Source organism: Rhinatrema bivittatum, chromosome 2 (assembly GCF_901001135.1).
Source record: "Rhinatrema bivittatum chromosome 2, aRhiBiv1.1, whole genome shotgun sequence".
Classification (NCBI taxonomy): Eukaryota; Metazoa; Chordata; class Amphibia; order Gymnophiona; family Rhinatrematidae; genus Rhinatrema; species Rhinatrema bivittatum.
This window is the reverse complement of record NC_042616.1, coordinates 775,935,850-775,955,895: the sequence shown is the minus strand read 5'-3', so window position 1 is coordinate 775,955,895 and position 20,046 is coordinate 775,935,850. Positions and strand designations below refer to the sequence as shown.

The following is a 20,046-nucleotide window of genomic DNA, read 5'->3' as shown; positions in this document are numbered from 1 at the left end:
AGCACTCACCCTCAATCACACAAAAACTGAAATCTTACACATCTCTAACAAACCACCAGCATGGAATATTCAAGACAGCACAGCCACACAAAGCACAAACCATCTCGTCACAACTGCAAGAAACTTAGGCGTCACCTTAGACTCCGAACTCAACCTGAAAACATACATCAACACTATAATAAAAGAATGCTATTTCAAATTACAAGTCCACAAAAAAAATCAAACCCCTACTACTCAGTCAAGATTATCGTTCTGTACTCCAAGCCTTCATTTTTTCCAAACTTGACTACTGTAATTCCATCCTCCTTGGGCTCCCAACCTCCACCCTCAAGCCACTCCAACTACTCCAAAATGCGGCAGCCAGATCCCTCACAAACAGCAAGTGCTCCACACACAATACCCCCCTACTAAAAGACCTCCACTGGCTCCCCATAACCCACAGAATTCAATACAAAGCCCTTTCCCTAATGCACAAATCCCTTTACATAAAAAAAAAACAGACTGGCTAAAGGACACCCTTCATCATACTCCTCCCAAAGAAACCTACGATCCAACAACTCTGATTTACTTTCCATTCCCTCCAATAAACAGGCACAACGCACCTCAACATGTCAATGAGCAATTTCAATAGCAGGACCCACACTATGGAACAAACTACTAGCAAATCTCAGAATGGAACCCTCATCTCAAATATTCAAGAAATCACTAAAAACATGGCTATTCCAAAAAGCCTACCCAGCCAACTTCACGACATCCCCAACCACCGATACCAAACAGATCTCCAACCCCACACATCCTACAATGAGTACTCTTAATAATTAAACCAATTGTCAAGCTATTATAGTGTCATGGAAATAAGCCGTTGTATCACAATGTTATAATCCTATCCTTTACAATATTTATTACAATCTTAAATCCTATCCTTCACAGAACTATACTTCATTGTATACTTCGCTGTAGTTTTATAATGCCTCAATGTAAAGATAGTATGACCTGAAATCACAATATCTCTCTAAATTTCATGTAAACTGATATGATACTCTCGGGTGAATATCGGTATATAAAAACAAACAAATAAATAAATTATGTATCGTGGATAATATTTTATATACTATTCTCCACTGGACTGGCAGCCAGTGCAAGGAGTACAAGGTTGGTAATGCTAAAGCTTTATCAAATATACTATATAATGTGTTAAGTTTGGATGAACAAGAAAGCATATGGTGCCAAGTTCTAGCACTGGCAATCTACAGTGGTTCCATGACTATTGCAGCTCCACTGATTTTATCAGAACAGACAGCAGGGACATTGCCAGAAAGCTTTACAAACATAAACTATGAACCTAAAATCCACAAGAATTTTCTCTTACCTTTTTCATGAAACTGACATCTTGCTTTGATATTTTTTCTCGTTTTATCTTTAAGTCAGATACTTCAGGTATAATTCTACAATGACAATTGACAACAGATCTCAAATTAAATACCTTTTGGTCACAATTACTATGACCACATAGTAAAGTAGATCTTGACATTCCTGCCTTAGCTACTCAAAAATATTCTTAAATAAATTTCTATTTTACTTGTAATAATGTTTAATGATGACATTTGGTTTATAATTCAAAACGAAGGAATTGAAAGAAAAATTGCTTACCTGTAATAGGTGCTATCCCAGGACAGCGGGATGTAGTCCTCACATATGGGTGACGTCAGTGGATGGAGCCCTAACATGGAAAACTTTCTGTCAAAGTTTCTAGAAAGCTTTGACTGGCACACTGAGTGCACTGAGCATGCCCAGCATGCCATGATACCTGTGTTCACAGGGGTATCCCTTCAGTCTCATTTGTAGCAAAAAGTGCAAGCGAAAAATAAAACAAAATAAGAAATGTTTGCAGACCCAACTCCGCAAGGTGGTGGGTGGGTTTCGTGAGGACTACATCCTGCTGTCCTGGGATAACACCTATTACAAGTAAGGAATTTTGCTTTATCCCAGGACAAGCAGGATGATAATCCTCACATATAGGTGATTAGCAAGCTACAAGCTGACTCATATTACAACAGGCCAATAGCAGACAACTCGTGCGGAGGCACAATAATTGGGGTGCCATTGGCAATGATGAGGCAGCCTGACATCACAGCAGGTGGTTGTGGAAAGAGTTGGGGATTATAGTGGAAGAAAGCTTTTCAAGACAGGTTGGCCAAAGGCAGAGTCTTGACAGACGTAGTAGGAGGCTGCGAATGTGTGAAGAGGGCTCCATGTCGCAGCCTAGCAGATATCGGCAATTGGTACTAAACGATAGTGAGGTACTGATGTGGTCATGGCCGTTATAGAATGTGCCTGCACTCACCCCTAGAGAGGAAAGCCTGGTGTGTCATAGAAGAATTTGATACAGTCTACCAGTCAGTTGTAGAGAGTGTGTTTGTCCACTTGAACTCGCAGCTTGTCTTTTGTCAAAGAAGGAAAAAGTTAGGTGTAATTCCTATGGAGTGTAGTGCGGTCTAGATAGAATGCAAGTGCACTCTTACAGTGCAAGGAGTGGAAAACCCTCTCGCCCTGGTGAGAGAGAGGCATTGGGAAAAAGTGGGCAGAATATATTCTTTTTTTAAAATGTACTCTTTATTAATTTTTGAATTAAACAAAGCATTATTACACACCTTGAATTAGGCAGGACTTACAAATTTTCCCAAACCACAATAAATCAAACTATTATATATGCAAACCACAATTCACCAAATTATTCATACTTCATTAAGAGCAATAACAATTCTCAGATTTCCTTGCCTATTTACTATGCAATTGGGGGAACAAAACTTAAAGTTAGGAGGTATTCTCTATACTCTTAAATATTAACAAGAAAAAGAGAGTAGCAAGATATTTAAACTACGCCAGTGTTAATAACCGGAGCAGTTACTACCCCAAACCAAATGTGCCTGATACTTCACTTTCCATGCATATCCAGCATGGTTCTCTGCTTCATCGGCATGGGAGAAAGACTGATACATCACGCATTTCCAGCATAGCTCTCTGCTTCAACAGCAGGGAAAAAAAACAAAACAAAAACAAAAAACTGATGCTTCACGCATATCCTGCATAGCTTCAACGACAGGGGTGAAGAAAAAAAGGATTCGCAATCACAAAGCGAGGAGTAGCTGGCTTGTTACGGCGGTTACTACCCCAAACCAAATGTGCCTGATACTTCACTTTCAATGCATATCCAGCATGGCTCTCTGCTTCAACGGCAGGGGAGAAGAAAAAAAAACCAACAAGGGCTGTACAACATAGTCTAGGTAAAACAAATAAGCATGGGTGTAACTTGCTTATCGCAGCGGTTACTGCCCCTACTACCCCTAACTAATCAAGCTAGATATTTCACTTGGATGCAGCTCCATCACTGCTCTCTACATTAATGGTGGGGGTGGAAGGGGAATAGAACAAGGAGCTAAGAGAAACAGATAAGAATGAGAGAAAAAATGTGTGAGGCTTGCTGGGCAGACTGGATGGGCCATTCGGTCTTCTTCTGCCGTCATTTCTATGTTTCTATGTTTCAGTTTCATCATGATTTTGAGTTCTTGAATTCAGGAAAAATAAAAGTTGATCAGGCTCAGTAAATACAAACCTATCATTACCCATATTTAGAATACATTTACATGGATACTTTATCATTATTTTAGCTCCTAATTGGCGAGCTCTAGTACATAAAGAGAGAAATTTTTTCCTATGCAGTTGCGTTCTTCTAACAATGTCCGGGTAGATCCAAATTTTTCCCCCTAAGTAAAGCTTAACTCTATTATGAAAGAAACTCTTTAACACCATATCTCTTTCAGCGGATATCAAAAATTTAACCAGCAGGACACCTCTCTTTTCAATTTGCTCCTCTTGGGTAGTCTCAAGAAATCCAGTCAGATTTTCAAGTGGGGATAATAATTCTGGATTCTCCCTCTGATTTTCAATAACCTCATCTCTCCTCCACTTCTCCATTCTGGCCCGGATAAGAAATAAGCATGCTGAATCGTAGGCAGTTCACCACTGGAAAAGTTTAATATCTCCTGGAAATATTTTTAAGCTGTTCCTTGGGGGATATCAATTTGCATTTAGGAAAATTAATTATTCTCAGATTGTTATATCTGAGATTATTTTCCAGGTTTTCCACTCTCTTTTCCAATCTAGAATCCCCCTGAATCAAGCCCGTTTGTATTTCTTTAATTTGATGTATTTGAGTATCCATTTCCTGAATTTTGGTAGTATTTGCAAGGACTACCGGATTTACCAAATTAAATTGTTCTTGAGAGACCATTATGGCTGCAGTCAAGGTAATAATTGCATTTTCTAAAGTAGATAATCCATTCCATAAGGCTTCTAGAGTTACTTTTTCAGGCGTTTTTAAAAGTTTTGAATCAGGTAATTTTACCGATATACTCTGCGAAGTACTTTCCAGGACTCTCTGCTCCGTTTGGCTCCTTTCACGAGCGGTCACTGCCGGCAGGGAACTGCCCACACCGCTCATTATCCCGATGTTCATCTCCCTCAAGGCGATTAAGGACCCATCACCTTGGGTTTGCCCTGTCGCGCCTGCAACGAAGCCCACCTTGATTGCTTCCTCCACACTGTGCAACATCGGCACTGGGGGTTCCACCGGCTCGTGCATTCTGACATGGGCTGGTGGGGAAGGAGTCTCCGGTGCTCCAAGACTTAAAGATGTTTCGTCGTAAAGCACAGAGGTTTGCTCCCCCTCTCGTGCTACAGCCGACCCTCCTGGCGACTCATCTGCTGCGGAGAAGAACTCCCGAATCTTCGTTTGCACTGGGGTAGGTTTAAGTGGGGTCGAGGTTCCCTCCTTTAACCTCCCCTTTCTTTTAGTATGAGGCATCTAAGTTTTTTTGCAATGAAAAAACAAAGACTAGTCAGGAGCTCAACTAAACGCGTCCTCTCTTGTCGGCGCCATTTTGTCCCCTGGCAGAATATATTCTGAGTAAGAAGAATATGAGAGTGAGTATATAGGACCAGTCTGTCATGGTGGAACTCAGGGTTGGGTGAGTATGCAACAAGGTGTGTAACTCACTGACCCTGTTGGCAGACATGATGACTACGAGTGAAAGAAGTTCCTATGCCAGACTGTTAAGCGATAGGAATGTAAAGGCTCGAACGGGGAACGTATGAGTCTTGTAAGTACTAAATGTAGGCCCCATTCCGTAACCAGTGAACATAGAGGCGGCTTAATCAGTGAATAACCCATGGTAAGCTGACTCAGAAGGGGTTGAACCGTTAATCAGGCATTCCCACTCCCAAGTGGTATGCCAATTTGGAACCGAGGTGTACCAACGGAGGATGTCTGGGGAGCAGAATCCGAGGAAGTAAGAGAAAAGGAGTGGTGTAGAAAAAAGGGCTAATACACTTTTGTATGCGCCATGTGCGCATATTATCTTTAAAACCCTTGTTTCTGTAAAGCCTGTTGCTGTTAAATGTTTTACTGTTTTTTTTTTTAAACTGTTACATGTAAAGCCTGTTGCTAATTTGTTTCACTGTAAACCGAGGTGATGTATGTCTATATGTACCGCGGTATAAAAGAATCTATAAATAAATAAAATAAAATAAATGTGGTAAATCATGCCATTTCGAATGGTAAGATTTATGTTGTGATGCTACCAGTACCAGAGAACATCAGTGAGACCATGATATGAGACTGACCTGTGGGAAGACGAATTGGTTACTGGTGTGAGAGATTGAGAAGTATGGGAAAACATACTTGTTGCGGTCAGGACGTGGGTCTGAGAAACAGTGAACCCCGTCCTGGTGCAGCATAATGAGAATCCTGGCTATGAGAGACGTTGAAAGAGACAGATATAAGAGGCCTTTGTTGCAGAACGAGCAAAGGCATCCATGGGAACACATTCCGAGACATGTGTAGGGAGTAGAATCTGTCCATCTTAGAGTATGTTTCGGATGCAGAGGGCAAGGTTGGTTGACCTCAGCGCTAGAAGAGTTTGCTCATTACACATGTAGTCAGAGACCATTCGAGAGGATGGAAACATCTATGGAGAAAATCCCGGGGCCCATTTGGAAGTCAAGGAAGGAGCCTCGCAGCAATTTTCGGGGCAGGAGCCCCCTTGCACAAAAACCTCTCATCGCGCAAGGAGACCTGCGACCCGACAGTGCACAGATGTCACCATCAGGCGACCGGAGAGCCCTTTAAATGAGGGCTCTCCGCTGCGGCGTCATGCGCACAAAGGAGCGCGACCAAAGGGGCAGGCCCCTTGGTACACCCTTCGTGCACCTCATTACGGCCTTGTTGCAACTTCCCAAGAACAGGTAACAAATAAAATTTCAAACTGCAAAAAGAAATGGCAAGCACACAATCAGCAAAAAATTTCAAACTCGAGCTTCTCAGAAAGAATCAAAGCAATGATGATCAACAAAAGGAATCAAGAAAAAAACTACCGAAAAACAAAAACAAAACACAAAAAAAGGAACAAAAGAAAAACTTCAAGTACCAACAAGATAACACCACCCGAATCAACACCAAGACCTACAGCAGCTACATAGCACTATCATTCATTTTATTCAATGCACAATCCATTGTAAAGAAAATACCAATCATATCCAACCTACTTGACGATCATAAACCAGATTTCATAGCCATAACGGAAACATGGATAAAAAACACCGACACAGTCTTAATCAACCAAGTAAATAACCCCAACTACAGAACATTCGGAATCCCCTGACCAAAAAAGAAAGGAGGAGGTCTAATGCTAATTACAAAAAAAACAACCTACAGATAAAACTACTCCAAACCAACATCAACCTTCCATTGGAAATTGCATTATTCGACTCACCACAACTACAGATATGCCTTGTATACTGCTCCCCCAATTCTCTGGATTGGAATTGTTCTCCAGTAATAGAATTCTTCTTATCCAAGCTTACTATCAATAAACCCAGCATCATCTTAGGAGACTTTAACATACACGCTGACACAATTCCCTACTCCCCTACTTGCAAAATGATAATAGATGCTCTATCAACACTTGGTCTTAACCAAATCATCAAAGGTCCAAAGCACAAAGCAGGGCACACCCTAGACCTCGTTTTCATCACCACTGACATATGGACCCACTACAACACAAATACCACTAATATACCATGGTCAGACCACTCGCTAATACACACCAGCCTGTCTTCCAACTGTATATCTACATCAGGAAAAAACCCACCTAAGTCTTTCTCCTACAGACCACCGTTCAACATAGAGACTCTTCAAGAAAATCTACAAACAGAACTAATAAACATAGACCTATCTAATGCAGAAAATGCCACCTCATCTTGGCTCAACATTACTAAAAATAGCGGATAAGATAAACCCCACAATAAAGACAACTATAAGAAACCCAAAGCACCAGGACCAGTGGTACAATGAAAACATCAGATCAGCCAAACGCGAACTCAGAAAAAAAGAAAAAACCTGGAGGATCAACAAAACATCTACACAACTGAATGCATACAGAGCACAATTAGCACACTACAAAAAATTATCTATAATGCAAAAAAAGATTTCTACACAAAAAAAATAAACGATTTCCAACATAACCCAAGAATGTTATTCAATATCCTACATAGCCTAACCAAATCCTCCAATGAACAGAAAACTCCAAACTATCAAGCAATGCCCTTGCAGACTTCTTTAATGATAAAATAAAAAACCTCATTAACAACAACCTCAACAACACACAAGACCCAAAAATACTAATCAATCAAACATCAAGTTGGCCCAACTTTGACCCAACTTCATCACTGGAAGTCCAAAACATCATAAAAAAATGAACCCAGCCAAGCACCTCATTGACAGCATACCCATACAGACGATCAAAGCAATTGAACCATCAATTACCAAAACTTTAGCAGACATCGTGAACCTATCTCTCACAGAAGGAAGCTACCCAGACTGCCTACAATCAGCAATAATCAAACCCATCTTAAAAAAGACCAATCTTGATCCTGAAAACCCACTAAACTACCGTCCAATATCAAATCTAGCATTCACTGCCAAAATCATTGAAAAAATCGTCCACTCACAGCTCAGTGACCACCTAGAAATGAACAACATCCTACATCCCACGCAATTCGGCTTCAGGAAAGAACTAAACACCGAATCATTTCTCCTATCACTAAATAACACCGTCCTCAAGGGTTTTGATAATGGACACAGCTATTTCCTAATTCTACTAGACTTATCAGCAGCCTTCGACACAGTTAACCATTCAATACTGATTGACCGCCTCGCCGAAATTGGATTAAAGGAAAATACACTGCAATGGTTCTCATCATATCTCTCACAACGGACATATCAAGTATCAATCAACGACACCCTATCAAAGAAAATAAACCTTGACACAGGAGTTCCCCAAGGATCCACACTATCTGCAACACTTTTCAACATTTATCTTCTACCGATTTGCCTCTCAAACCTTAAACTGAACCACTTCATATACGCTGATGACATCCAAATACTTATCCCAATACAAAACTCTCTGGAAGAAACCTACAAAAAAAACAGCCAACCACTTCATAAAAATAAAGCAATTACTAAATAATATGAGACTCATCCTAAACATTAATTCCGGCGTCCCTCAAGGTTCATCATTATCCGCCATTCTGTTTAATATATACCTCCTTCCGTTATGTAATATTCTATCTTCTCTCAATCTACAATTCAAAATCTACGCAGACGATATCCAGTTCTACGTCCCATATAAAACATCTTGGTCAGCAACACTATCCTTGGTCTCTCTCTACTTATCCACTATAAACTCCTGGCTTTCCCATAACCGGCTAAAATTAAACTCTTCAAAAACTGAAATTATACATTTATCCTCTATCTCAGATTCTTCAATAGGTCCACCACCACATCTGTCTATAAACAACACCACTATACCCATAACACGTCAAGCCACAAACCTAGGAATAATCATAAATTCCGTTCTTTCCATGAAACAACATATCTCCTCCCTCACTAAAAAATCATTTTACAAACTACGGCTTTTAAAACATCTTCGACCATTACTTTTCTACCGTGATTACAGAACTATTCTTCAATCCCTAGTCTTTTCCGGACTCAATTATTGCAATACTCTTTTATCTAGGACTTCCAGATTCCTCACTATACCCTCTTCAACTAATCCAAAATAGTGCAGCCCGAATACTAACTAGGACTCCTTTACACTACCATATCACTCCAATTCTCCATTCATTACACTGGCTCCCCATAAAGTTTAGGATAAAATACAAAATTCTTTCCATTATCCATGGTTTAATTCACAATCCAACTTCCACTTGGCTCTGTTCATTATTACGGATCTACAAACCTACACGACATTTAAGATCACTTACTCAAAATCTCCTAGATATTCCCTCACCCAAACAAGCCAGACTAGATGTTACCAGAAAGAGAGCTTTCTCGGTAGCCGGTCCTATCCTATGGAATTCACTTCCAAACCCTCTCCGGTCAATAACAAATCCTTCTCATTTCAAAAAATCACTCAAAACCCATTTGTTCCAACTCGCATTTCAAACACTTACTCAAGATCAAACATAATACTCATCTCATTCTATTGCCTCACTCACCTTACTCATTCCACTCTCTCCCCCTCCATTCCCTCCACCACTTTTTTATTCCTTTTCGATTAGTTACGTCATCAATTTTCTTCTCATGCCCCTCCCTCCCCTTCCTCCCATTTCCCTGCAATAGTAAGTCCCATGGCAACAAATCCTTTATTTATTTTGAGTTATTAATTTGATTTATTTTCAAGCCAGAACTTTTTCTAGCTATTAATTAATTTTATGTATATTTTAATTTAATTTAACTTGATTGATCTTTTTAAAAATGTTTATTTTAATTAATGTAAACCGTTTTGACAAAAATTTATTTTTTATAAAGCGGTATGTAAACACTTTAAAATAAATAAATAAATAAACATTGATAAGACCGAAATAATCATACTGGATAGAAAAAACAATCCTACGCACATGCTACCTCTCAACATAATGAATTATAACATAGCAATCACCCCAGTCACCCATGCATGCAACCTTGGGAGTCATAATTGACAAGGAACTATCCTTCAAGAACCACATCTCCGCAAAAATCAGACGGATATCACAAACTCCTAACACTACGACACCTAAAACCATTCCCGTCAACCAATGATTTCAGAACAGTACTCCAACTACTCATCTTCTCCAACTTAGATTACTGCAACTCTCTGCTGTTCAACTTACCTATTACCACCATCCGACCTCTCTAAATCTTACAAAATACAGCCACCAGGAACAAGAAAATTTGATCATATCACTCCAACCCTCATTTCACTACACTGGCTTCCAATAAAATACAGAATTGACTACAAAATACTATCCATAATTCACAAAATGATATATGAAAAACAAACATACTGGCTCAGCGCATCCATAAAACTCCACTCACCAAATAGAAATCTTCATTCAGCGAATAAAGGCCTCCTAAAAATCACACCAACCCGTCACAAACTCACCACAACTCGGAAGAGAGCCATATCCCTAGGAAACCCTGAACTTTGGAACTCACTCCCAACGGAACTGAGAACACAGCAAAACTTAAAAACCTTCAAAAAAGAGTTAAAAACTTGGATGTTTACAAAAGCCTACTTAAAACGCCTAATGACTCTCTGCCTATACCAGGATAGACCAGACCATACCAGAATGTCCATATGAAAGAGTATATACCAGAATGACTAAAAAAGCCATGTTATCTAATGTATGATTGTATAATTCGATCCTTTTGTAAACCGTTGTGATGGCGAAACCGTACGACTGTATATAAAATTCAATAAATAAATAAATAAGGTCTGCTAGTGTGTTCAGTAAGTCTGTTAGATAAGTGGCCCAGGGATACATGGGGTGTGCAAGGGCCAAAGGCTAGAGCTGCGCAGCTTCCTAACCAAGCAGCTAAGAGGTTATGCTTGTGTGTTGGAATACCACATTGCCACTATGCTGTCTGTCTGTATGCACACAAAGATTTGTTGCAGAGGTAGTATTTAAGGCATAAAAGGCATAAACTCATGGTTCAAAGCTCCAGGAGGTTGATGTGAAACTCTGACTGGAGCGGAATAGATACATATTTGGTTGGGAAGATGTGGATTCGAACTCTTCAACCCTAAGTCAATGCGACCGTGAGCAGGACCAGCTGAGGATTTGGTTCTAGATCGGTAATATGGATCAGGGACGAAAGTGGTTGAACAGCTTAGATCCACTGATAACTGAAAATTCCACTGAATATTACTCATAGCTAATCTGGACTTTTGAGTAAAGTGGATAGTGAAAAAATCCGTGGCCCATCAATGAAAAAATTGAGGGGCTGAGGTTATGTTGCATGCACGCAGAGATGTGTAGGAATTTGTCAGAATGCCTGCGCGGTTGTTGGACAGGACGTTTGTTGCGACTGTAGTGTCCAGAACTATTCCATATGGGATTTATGGTAGTTGAACAGCAATCCCAGGGAGTAGATTTATAATGAATCATGGAGAAGATAGAGCTCCTTGCTTGGATTGACTACTGTTAGGCAGTTGTCCATCCAAGGAAAATCATGAATGATATTTTATTCCGTAGAGAAACAGTAGTCACTGCTATTGATTTTGGTGAAATACCCAAGTTGTCGAAGCTAGTGCAACCGGCAGAACTTGGGATTGTATTATTGTTGACTCACTATGAAGCACATAGAAAGACTAGAGGAGAGAGGCAACCCACTTACTCCGGTAAGGGAAGTATGGTGACGAGAGACACCATTTTACCTGTCCCTTTTGAAGAAAGTTGACATTTCTGAGGTCCAGGATGGGCGGAGAGCATCTGCTTTCTGTTGAAAGAAAGAATAGTGAGATTAAAAACTCCCCCACCCCCCGTGCTTTGTAGCGTCCGGGGGACTGTACCCTGAACCCTGGTACTAAGTGGGGTGGCCGCTCTGATAACTGGCAAGTTGAGAGACCAGGAGGTGTCCAACTGGCAGAGCTGATGTATTCTGGATATCAGCTATCTCCCGCGGGAGTGGGAGCGATAAAGGTCTTCCCCGCATCTGTCTGCTGTGCAAGAAAACGTCAAGAGCTGTCACCAGGTCTCGAGGTGGGCTTGCAACTGAGGCAGTGTTCTTTGGATTTTGTGTCTAGCAGATCAGCTAATGCATCTAGGTCTTCGGGCCTTAATTAGGAATCAGAAGTCAGAGTATTATCGAGTACGGAGTCCCATTGCTGACAATGGGAGGATGTCTCTCTGCAAATCTAAATTATTGATAGAGAGGTTCTCTTGGCGTTGTGTCAAACACAGCTGGCAATAGTGATATGTGACACTAATACGATTCTTGGAAGATAACATGACCTAGAAACTTCCGAAACCATGTGGCCTGATTTAGTGATCAGGTCTTGATGGGATTGTTGCTGAAGTGGGATTACTTATCGTCCTTCGGGGTGGATCGCAGAAGGACAAGTTGGTGAATCTCGATGGTTCCATGGATTTCGGGAAGCATCTAGGACAGCCTGAGGGATGTAAACATCCGGCTCTACTCTATAATCTGGTATGGTAGCACAGCTACAGAGGAGACAGGCTAGGCGTGTCTGGCGCTTCCACATTATTTTGTGGTGGCTCAGAACCCCGCACCAGTGTCGGTGGGGAATGCCTCGGCACCTCGGGTGCAGAGGAGCACATGACTCATGACCCCAGGCCCACTTCGCAACTGGCTCAATGTACATTGACACTGGTGCGGAATAGGTATCCCTTGGAGCTCGGCCCATCATTCTCCAGCACCGAGTAAGATAGCACCGATGTCCTGGATTGCGTCGGTGGCGGACGGTCACCATGCCAGTGACTATGATTGCCACGGTGCTCGGCCTGGTCTTTCCCCAGCGCTGAGGTGGATGCCCTCATTGTCTTGGATGGCGAGTGGTGACGGATTGTCAGCATGCCTGCACTGCTCCTGGCACTGTCTAGTGCCCAAAGATGATTCGGGCTTTGGTTAAGAACCCGAAGTATGGAGCATTTTGTTTAGTCGAGGGCATTGCGTTTAGGTGCTCCAGTAGTATTGATGGTATCAATGGCAGCATTGAAGGTGGCATCGAGGGTATCGTCGAAGGCATCAATGTGGCAACGATGGAATCGGTGGAATCTACGTCTGTGTCGACGCGGGCGCTGACAGCATCGACGGAATCGATGTGGGCATCGATGGGATTCATGGAGGGATCAGTGTCATCGATGGCGGCATCGATGGGTGCATTGACGGAGGCAGGACAACATGGATAGAGGCACCGACGGCATCGATAGCGGCATCGACTGCAACGAAGGCACTGAGGGAATCGATGGAGGCATGGATGGGATGAGAGCATCGATGGCCTCGACAGCGGCCCTGGCGGCAACGGTAATCGTGGTTGTCCCTATCCCTCTAGCCCCAATAACCCGGTGGAGGATCGCATAAGGACACTCGCAGGCTTTGTGGGGCTGAGGATGAAAACATAGGGAGGAGGGAGGCCGCAATTGGTTGGAAAGCCGGGGAGACCGTTAGTGAGGTGACAGGAACCGACCGAAAAACCGGGCACAGTACTCACCGATCGATTAAATGTACGTGAAGGGAGACCCGTGAAGGGAAAAATTATTTATGAAGTAAAACTTCAAGTGTTTCCGTGTGGAAAAGTTGTGAGAAATTTCTCACAGAGCTCCTGAAGTGATGCTAACTGCAGCGCGGAAAAAAAAGAGACTAAAGGGAGACCCCTGTGGACACAGGGATCATGGCATGCTGGGCATGCTCAGTGCACTCAGTGAGCCAGTCCAAGCTTTTTAGAAACTTTGACAGAAAGTTTTCCGTGTTAGGGTTCCGTCCAGTGACTTCACCCATATGTGAGGACTATCATCCTGCTTGTCCTGGGATAAGTATCTATTATAACTGCAACAGTGCAATTTGTGAAGAATAACTTATTAGATTGCACAGCAAAATCAAAAAATGTTCAGAATGATCTTCTTCTAGAACGTAATTTACAAATGGCTCATGTAGGATTAACGTGTGCAGGTACTTTGTAAAGGCATAAATCTGTTTTGAAAATTTGCAAGTGGTTTAGGTATGCATGTATGTGCAGAAAGCTACACCCTGTTTGGATCAGGGATAACATTCTGCATATACATTTAGGCACATAGTTTGGAAAATCTGAATTGTATATGTACATTTTTTCTCCATCCAATTCTATCTCCCAGTATGCCTCTTGCAAGCATGTGCAAAATCGGGTTTCGTGTATACTTTTACTTGCACATCTCTTCCTCCTCCTCCTGGCTGATTTTCAAAGCATGATGTCTGTGAATAAAACAGGGATGTGTGTGTGTGTAAAGCACTTTGAAAATCAAAGCAATGTGCAGGCAACTGGATACTGAGCAATCTTCTCTTTAACAAACAAACTTTCATTTATGCCTAAATTCAAGCAAAGAAAGCAAGTGTTGCTTACCTGTAACAGGTGTTCTCACAGGACAGCAGGATGTTAGTCCTCACATATGGGTGACATCATCAGGATGGAGCCCAATCACAGAAAACTTCTATCAAAGTTTCCAGAAATTTGACTGGCCTCTACTGGGCATGCCCAGCATGGCACTAACCCTGCAGCCAGCAGGGGTCCCCCTTCAGTCTTATTTGATAGCTACAGGCAGTGCCGAAAAAACAACAAAACGTTGCGAACCCAACACCGCGGGGATGCGGGCGGGTTTCGTGAGGACTAACATCCTGCTGTCCTGTGAGAACACCTGATACAGGTAAGCAACACTTGCTTTCGCACAGGACAAGCAGGATGGTAGTCCTCACATATGGGTGAGTACCGAGCTAAGGATGTCTGAACATACACCAAATGTACCCAACGGCGTGCAACAGGCACAACAACTGGGGTGGAATTTGGTAGAGGGCATCCTGAACCCCACCGGGCAGGCGGAAGGGTGTTGGTACTTCACATTGGAAACAGGTTACGCAGGACAGACTGGCAGAAGATGGAATCTTGTCTTCCGGCTTTGTCCAAGCAATAGTGGGCTGCGAAGGTATGGAGAGAGCTCCAGGTTGCAGCCCTGCAAATGTCAGGTAGCGACACCGATCGTAGGTGTGCTACTGAAGTCGCCATGGCCCTTACAGAGTGTGCTTTAACACGGTCCTGAAAAGGAATGCCTGCTTGCTGATAGCAAAAAGATATGCAGTCCGCCAACCAGGAGGAGAGAGTCTGCTTACCCACAGGTTGCCCTAACTTGTTGGGATGGAAAGAGACGAATAACTGAGTGCTCTTCCTGTGGGCAACTGTACGGTCTAGGTAGAATGCTAGAGCCCGTTTACAGTCAAGGGTATGCAGAGCCTGTTCCCCTGGATTGGAATGGGGCCTGGGAAAGAAGGTAGGTAGTATGATGGATTGATTAATGTGAAACTCCGAAACTACCTTAGGTAAGAACTTAGGGTGAGTGCGGAGCACCGCCCGGTCCTGCAGGAGTTTAGTGTAAGGCGGATAGGTAACTAGGGCCTGTGACTCACTAACCCTGCGAGCTGAGGTGATAGCCAAAAGGAAAATCACTTTCCATGTGGGATATTTTAGGTCACAGGAGTGAAGAGGCTCGAATGGTGGTTTCATGAGCCGACCGAGAACCAGATTAAGGTCCCAAGAAGGGGCCGGAAGACGTAAAAGTGGCTTGATATGGAGTAAGCCCTTTAAAAAGCGTGATATAGGAACATCCCCGACACCTTTATGGAAGGCAGCTACCGCACTGACATGCATTCTGATGGAAGAGGTCTTTAGACCTGATTCCGACAAATGCCAGAGAGAGTACAAAAACCTTGGGATTGGACAGGAAAAGGGATCAAGGGACTGCGAGGTGCACCATGATGTGTAACTTTTCCATTTATAGGAATAAGATTTTCTTGTGGAAGGCTTCCGTGAAGCAATTAGGACATGAGAAACCGAATCTGAAAGGTTAAGTGGTTGAAGGATTAACTTTTCAACATCCATGCCGTTAGAGACAAGGCCTGAAGATTGGGATGGCGTAGGCATCCGTTGTTTTGAGTGATCAGATGCGGGTCCGTACCCAAGGGAATGTGCCTGCGGATGGAGAGATCCTGAAGTACTGGAAACCACACTTGGCATGGCCAGTGAGGTGCTATCAGGATCATGGTTCCCTTGTCCTGACGTAACTTCACGAGAGTCTTCGAGAGAAGAGAAAGTGGAGGGAATGCATAGAGCAGACCGGTTGCCCACGAGAGGGAGAATGCATCTCTGGGCGAAGAGCGCTCGCTCCGAATGAGGGAGCAGAAATTGTCGACTTTGTGGCTCTGAGGGGACGCAAAGAGGTCTGTCTGGGGATAACCCCATTGTTGGAAGATGAAGTTCACTACCGAGGTGTTGAGAGACCACTCGTGCGGTTGAAAGACACGACTCAGTTTGTCTGCCAAGACATTGTCCACTCCCGGCAAGTAGGTGGCCCTGAGGTACATCGAATGGGAGAGCGCTTCCGCCCAATCTGCACAGCTTCCTGACACAGAAGGAAGGAGCCTGTGCCTCCCTGCTTGTTGATGTACCACATGGCCACCTGGTTGTCCGTCTGAATCAGGATGATGTGATTTGATAGGCGTTCCTGAAAAGCCCTGAGAGCATATCGCATTGCTCGAAGTTCTAGGAAGTTTATTTGATGTTTGGCTTCCTCTGGAGACCAAGACCCTTGTGTCTGTAGATTGTCCACGTGGGCTCCCCACCCAAGGTTGGAAGCGTCGGTGGTGAGAATGAGTTGAGGATCTGGCACTTGAAAGGGCAGTCCATGGAGGAGATTGTTCTGATCTTTCCACCAGGCGAGAGACAGACGGAGTGAGTTGGTGATGTCGACAGAGGCTGATCAGCTTGAATCCATTGTGACCTCAGAGTCCAATGCATGAGCCTCATGGCATGGACTGAGGACGCCATGTGTCCTAGAAGGATGAAGAATTGGCGAGTTGTTGCTGTATGCTGAGACTGCAACTGGTGAGCGAGAGACATGAGGGTTAGCGCTCGTTGTTGAGGTAGAAAGGCTTTTGCCTGCGAGGTGTCCAAGTCTGCCCCAATGAACGACAAGGTTTGAGATGGGACTATGTAGGATTTCTCGTAATTGACGAGAAATCCTAGAGAAATTAAGAGTGTGTAGGGTCAAATCGAGGGACGACAGAGCGGCTTGCTGGGTTGGAGCCCTGATTAACCAGTCGTCCAGATAGGGGTAGACGTGAACACCTTCTTTACTGAGAAAAGCTGCAACAACCATGAGACATTTGGTAAAGACTCGTGGTGCCAATGCTAGGCCAAACGGAAGCACGCGGTATTGATAGTGCTTTGGGCCTACTAAAAACCTGAGATACTTGCGATGAGCTGGAGTTATCGCAATGTGTGTGTATGAGTCCTGAAGGTCCAGAGAGCAGAGCCAGTCTCCTCTTTGCAGAAGAGGTAGAAGCGAGCCCAAGGATACCATTTTGAACTTTTCCCGCTGGAGGTACTTGTTGAGAGCACGTAGGTCCAGAATTGGACGAACTCCCCCGGATTTTTTGGGGATCAAAAAGTACCAGGAATAGAACCCTAGGCCTTGCTGCAAGAGTGGGACAGGTTCTATTGCTCTTAGCTGGAGAAGAAGGGAAACTTCCTGCTCCAGAAGGACAGAGTGGTCGGATACTCTCCACGCTTGCAGAGGTGGTGAGTCCGGTGGAAGAGCAAGAAAGTTTAGGTGGTAACCCTGAGCAATGATTGCTAGCACTCATTGATCGGTTGTGATTGATTGCCACATGCCGTGAAAGTGGCACAATCGACCTCCCACTGGTATGCTTGGCAGAAGAATCAGGCTGCTGCTCTCCAAGTGAAAGTCAAAAACCTGAAGCAGGCCCTGGCTGGGGAGCTACTTGCGGCTTTTGCTTTCGGGCCTGGCGAGGCTGAGGTTTTTGAAAAGGCCTCATAGTTCGGGACCTTGCTGGTGGAGGATAGTACTTCCTTGGACAGAAGAATGACTTCTTAGAGTCCTTCCTAAAGGGCTGTCTTGAGGGGAAGTCGGAAGGTATCGATGAGAGCTGCTTAAGAGTCTCATGATGGTCCTTTAATTCAGCCACTATTTGCTGGATCAGTTCACCGAACAGATTGTCTCCTACACATGGTAGGTCAGATAGCCTGTCTTGTACTTCTGGGCGAAGGTCAGAAGATTTGAGCCAGGCCCATCGTCTTGCCAAAATGGCAGCTGCAGACACTCTAGTAGAGGTGTCGAAGATATCGTAAGCTGTTCTTATCTCATGCTTTCCTGCCTCAAACTCCTTGCTGACAAGGATTTGAAGCTGTTCTTGGAATTGTTCAGGTAGGGTTTCAGAGAAGTCCTGTATCTGCTTGAAAATGACCCTATTGTATTGGGTCATATACAGCTGGTAAGCAGCAATTCTGGAGATGAGCATGGCCCTTTGGAACACCTGTCGACGGATATTGTCTAGGAACTTGTGTTCCTTAACAGGAGGGGTAGATGTGTGAGGCTTCATCCTTTTTGCTTTCTTTTAAGCCGATTCTACCACAACTGAGTGGTGGTCGAGCTGAGATTTTTGAAAGCCGAGGGCTGACTGTACTAAATAGGTAGTGTCAGCTTTTCTATGGACTGGGGCAATGGATCCAGGGTTTTCCCAGTTCTTTTTGAGGAGGTCAAGAAGAACTTGATGAATGGGAATAGAAGTGATCACTTTAGAGGCATCCAGGAATTGGAGTAGCTCCATCATCTGGTGCCTATCATCCTGCTCCGTCTGAAGCTGAAAAGGGACCAACTCAGACATTTCCTTCACAAAATTAATGAAAGAAAGGTCCTCTGGAGGAGAACACTTTCTACTTTCAGTAGGAGAGGGAGGTGAAGGTAGGTCATCAGTGTCCGTGGAAGTATCATCACCCCAGGTGTCATAAGGATCAGCAGACTGAACTATAGGATGAGAAGGGGGTTGGATACCCGAAGGCCCCGGCTGAGGCTCCGAGAAAATTGAAGGAATCGCCGGGGGCACCGTGGACGGCCTGGAAGGCATCGGTGCCGGTATTGAAGGCGCCGATGTGCGTATCGCCCCCGATGAATGAATCAGTGGCGAGGGATGAAGTAGCATCGATGGCTGAGGCAATACTCCCGAAGGAGGAATGCGGAACGGTGTTTCTCCTCCCGATGAAGCTGTCAACGGGGAGTGTACCGGCGCCATCGGAGACCCGGGAATCAGCGGTGGAAGGGCCGTCGTGAGTGCCTCCATCCGGGATAGCAGCGGTGCCAGCGCTGTTGCAATCGGGTCAGTGACCGGTTCCACTGTTTGTGCCGGTGTCCGTGCCGTTGCCGGTGGAACCTGGAGCCCTTGCATCGCCTTGTTGATGGCCTCCTGGACCAGCCGGTCCAGTTCTTCCCGGAGACCTGGAGCAAGCAGCCCTGGCTCTGTGACGGAAGAGGGAGGTGGAGGCACAGTCGGAGGGACCACCTTTACAGGCGGAATCGCGACTCCCAAACCCCGATCGGGTGAGGGTGGTCTCGATGTCCCGGTCACAGGAATGGTCGGTGCCATTCCTGGACGGGGCTTCTTTGATGGTGGCTCGGACGGTGGCTCGGTCGATGATTTCGCTCCCTCGACGGTCCGAGACTTACGATGCCGATGGCGATGTTTCTCCCTACGATCCCCTCGATCTTGAGGGGGAGTAACAGGAGTCGATGGCCGTGAAGACATCAATGGCGGACGGTCACCGGATGGTTGTCGATGCTGGTGCGACTTCGACGGTGCCGGTTCCGATGACGTCGATGCGATGGACGGCGTCGGGGTGTGAGCACGGAAGAGGAGTCCCATCTTCTCCATTCTGGCTTTGCGACCTTTTAGTGTCATGAGGGCACATTTGGTGCAAGTCAGGACATCATGCTCATGGCCTAAACACATTACACAGACTCCATGAGGGTCTGTGATAGAAATGGTGTGAGTACAGTCCGGGCACAGATGAAACCCCGACGCCATGGCCATAGAAAAAAATCGAGCCG

The 20,046-nt window shown here is 44.3% G+C and overlaps 1 protein-coding gene across 2 annotated transcripts in view; it reads right to left on the bottom strand.

Moving 5' to 3' along the window:
* The window catches only part of EFR3A (EFR3 homolog A), a 648,826-nt gene that overhangs the window by 83,923 nt on the left and 544,857 nt on the right, over positions 1-20,046 (bottom strand). For both annotated transcript variants that reach the window (XM_029592044.1, XM_029592042.1), the window contains one exon: positions 1,370-1,445. In XM_029592044.1, coding sequence (XP_029447904.1) covers positions 1,370-1,445 — 76 coding nt within the window. The remainder of the gene's footprint in view (positions 1-1,369; positions 1,446-20,046) is intronic.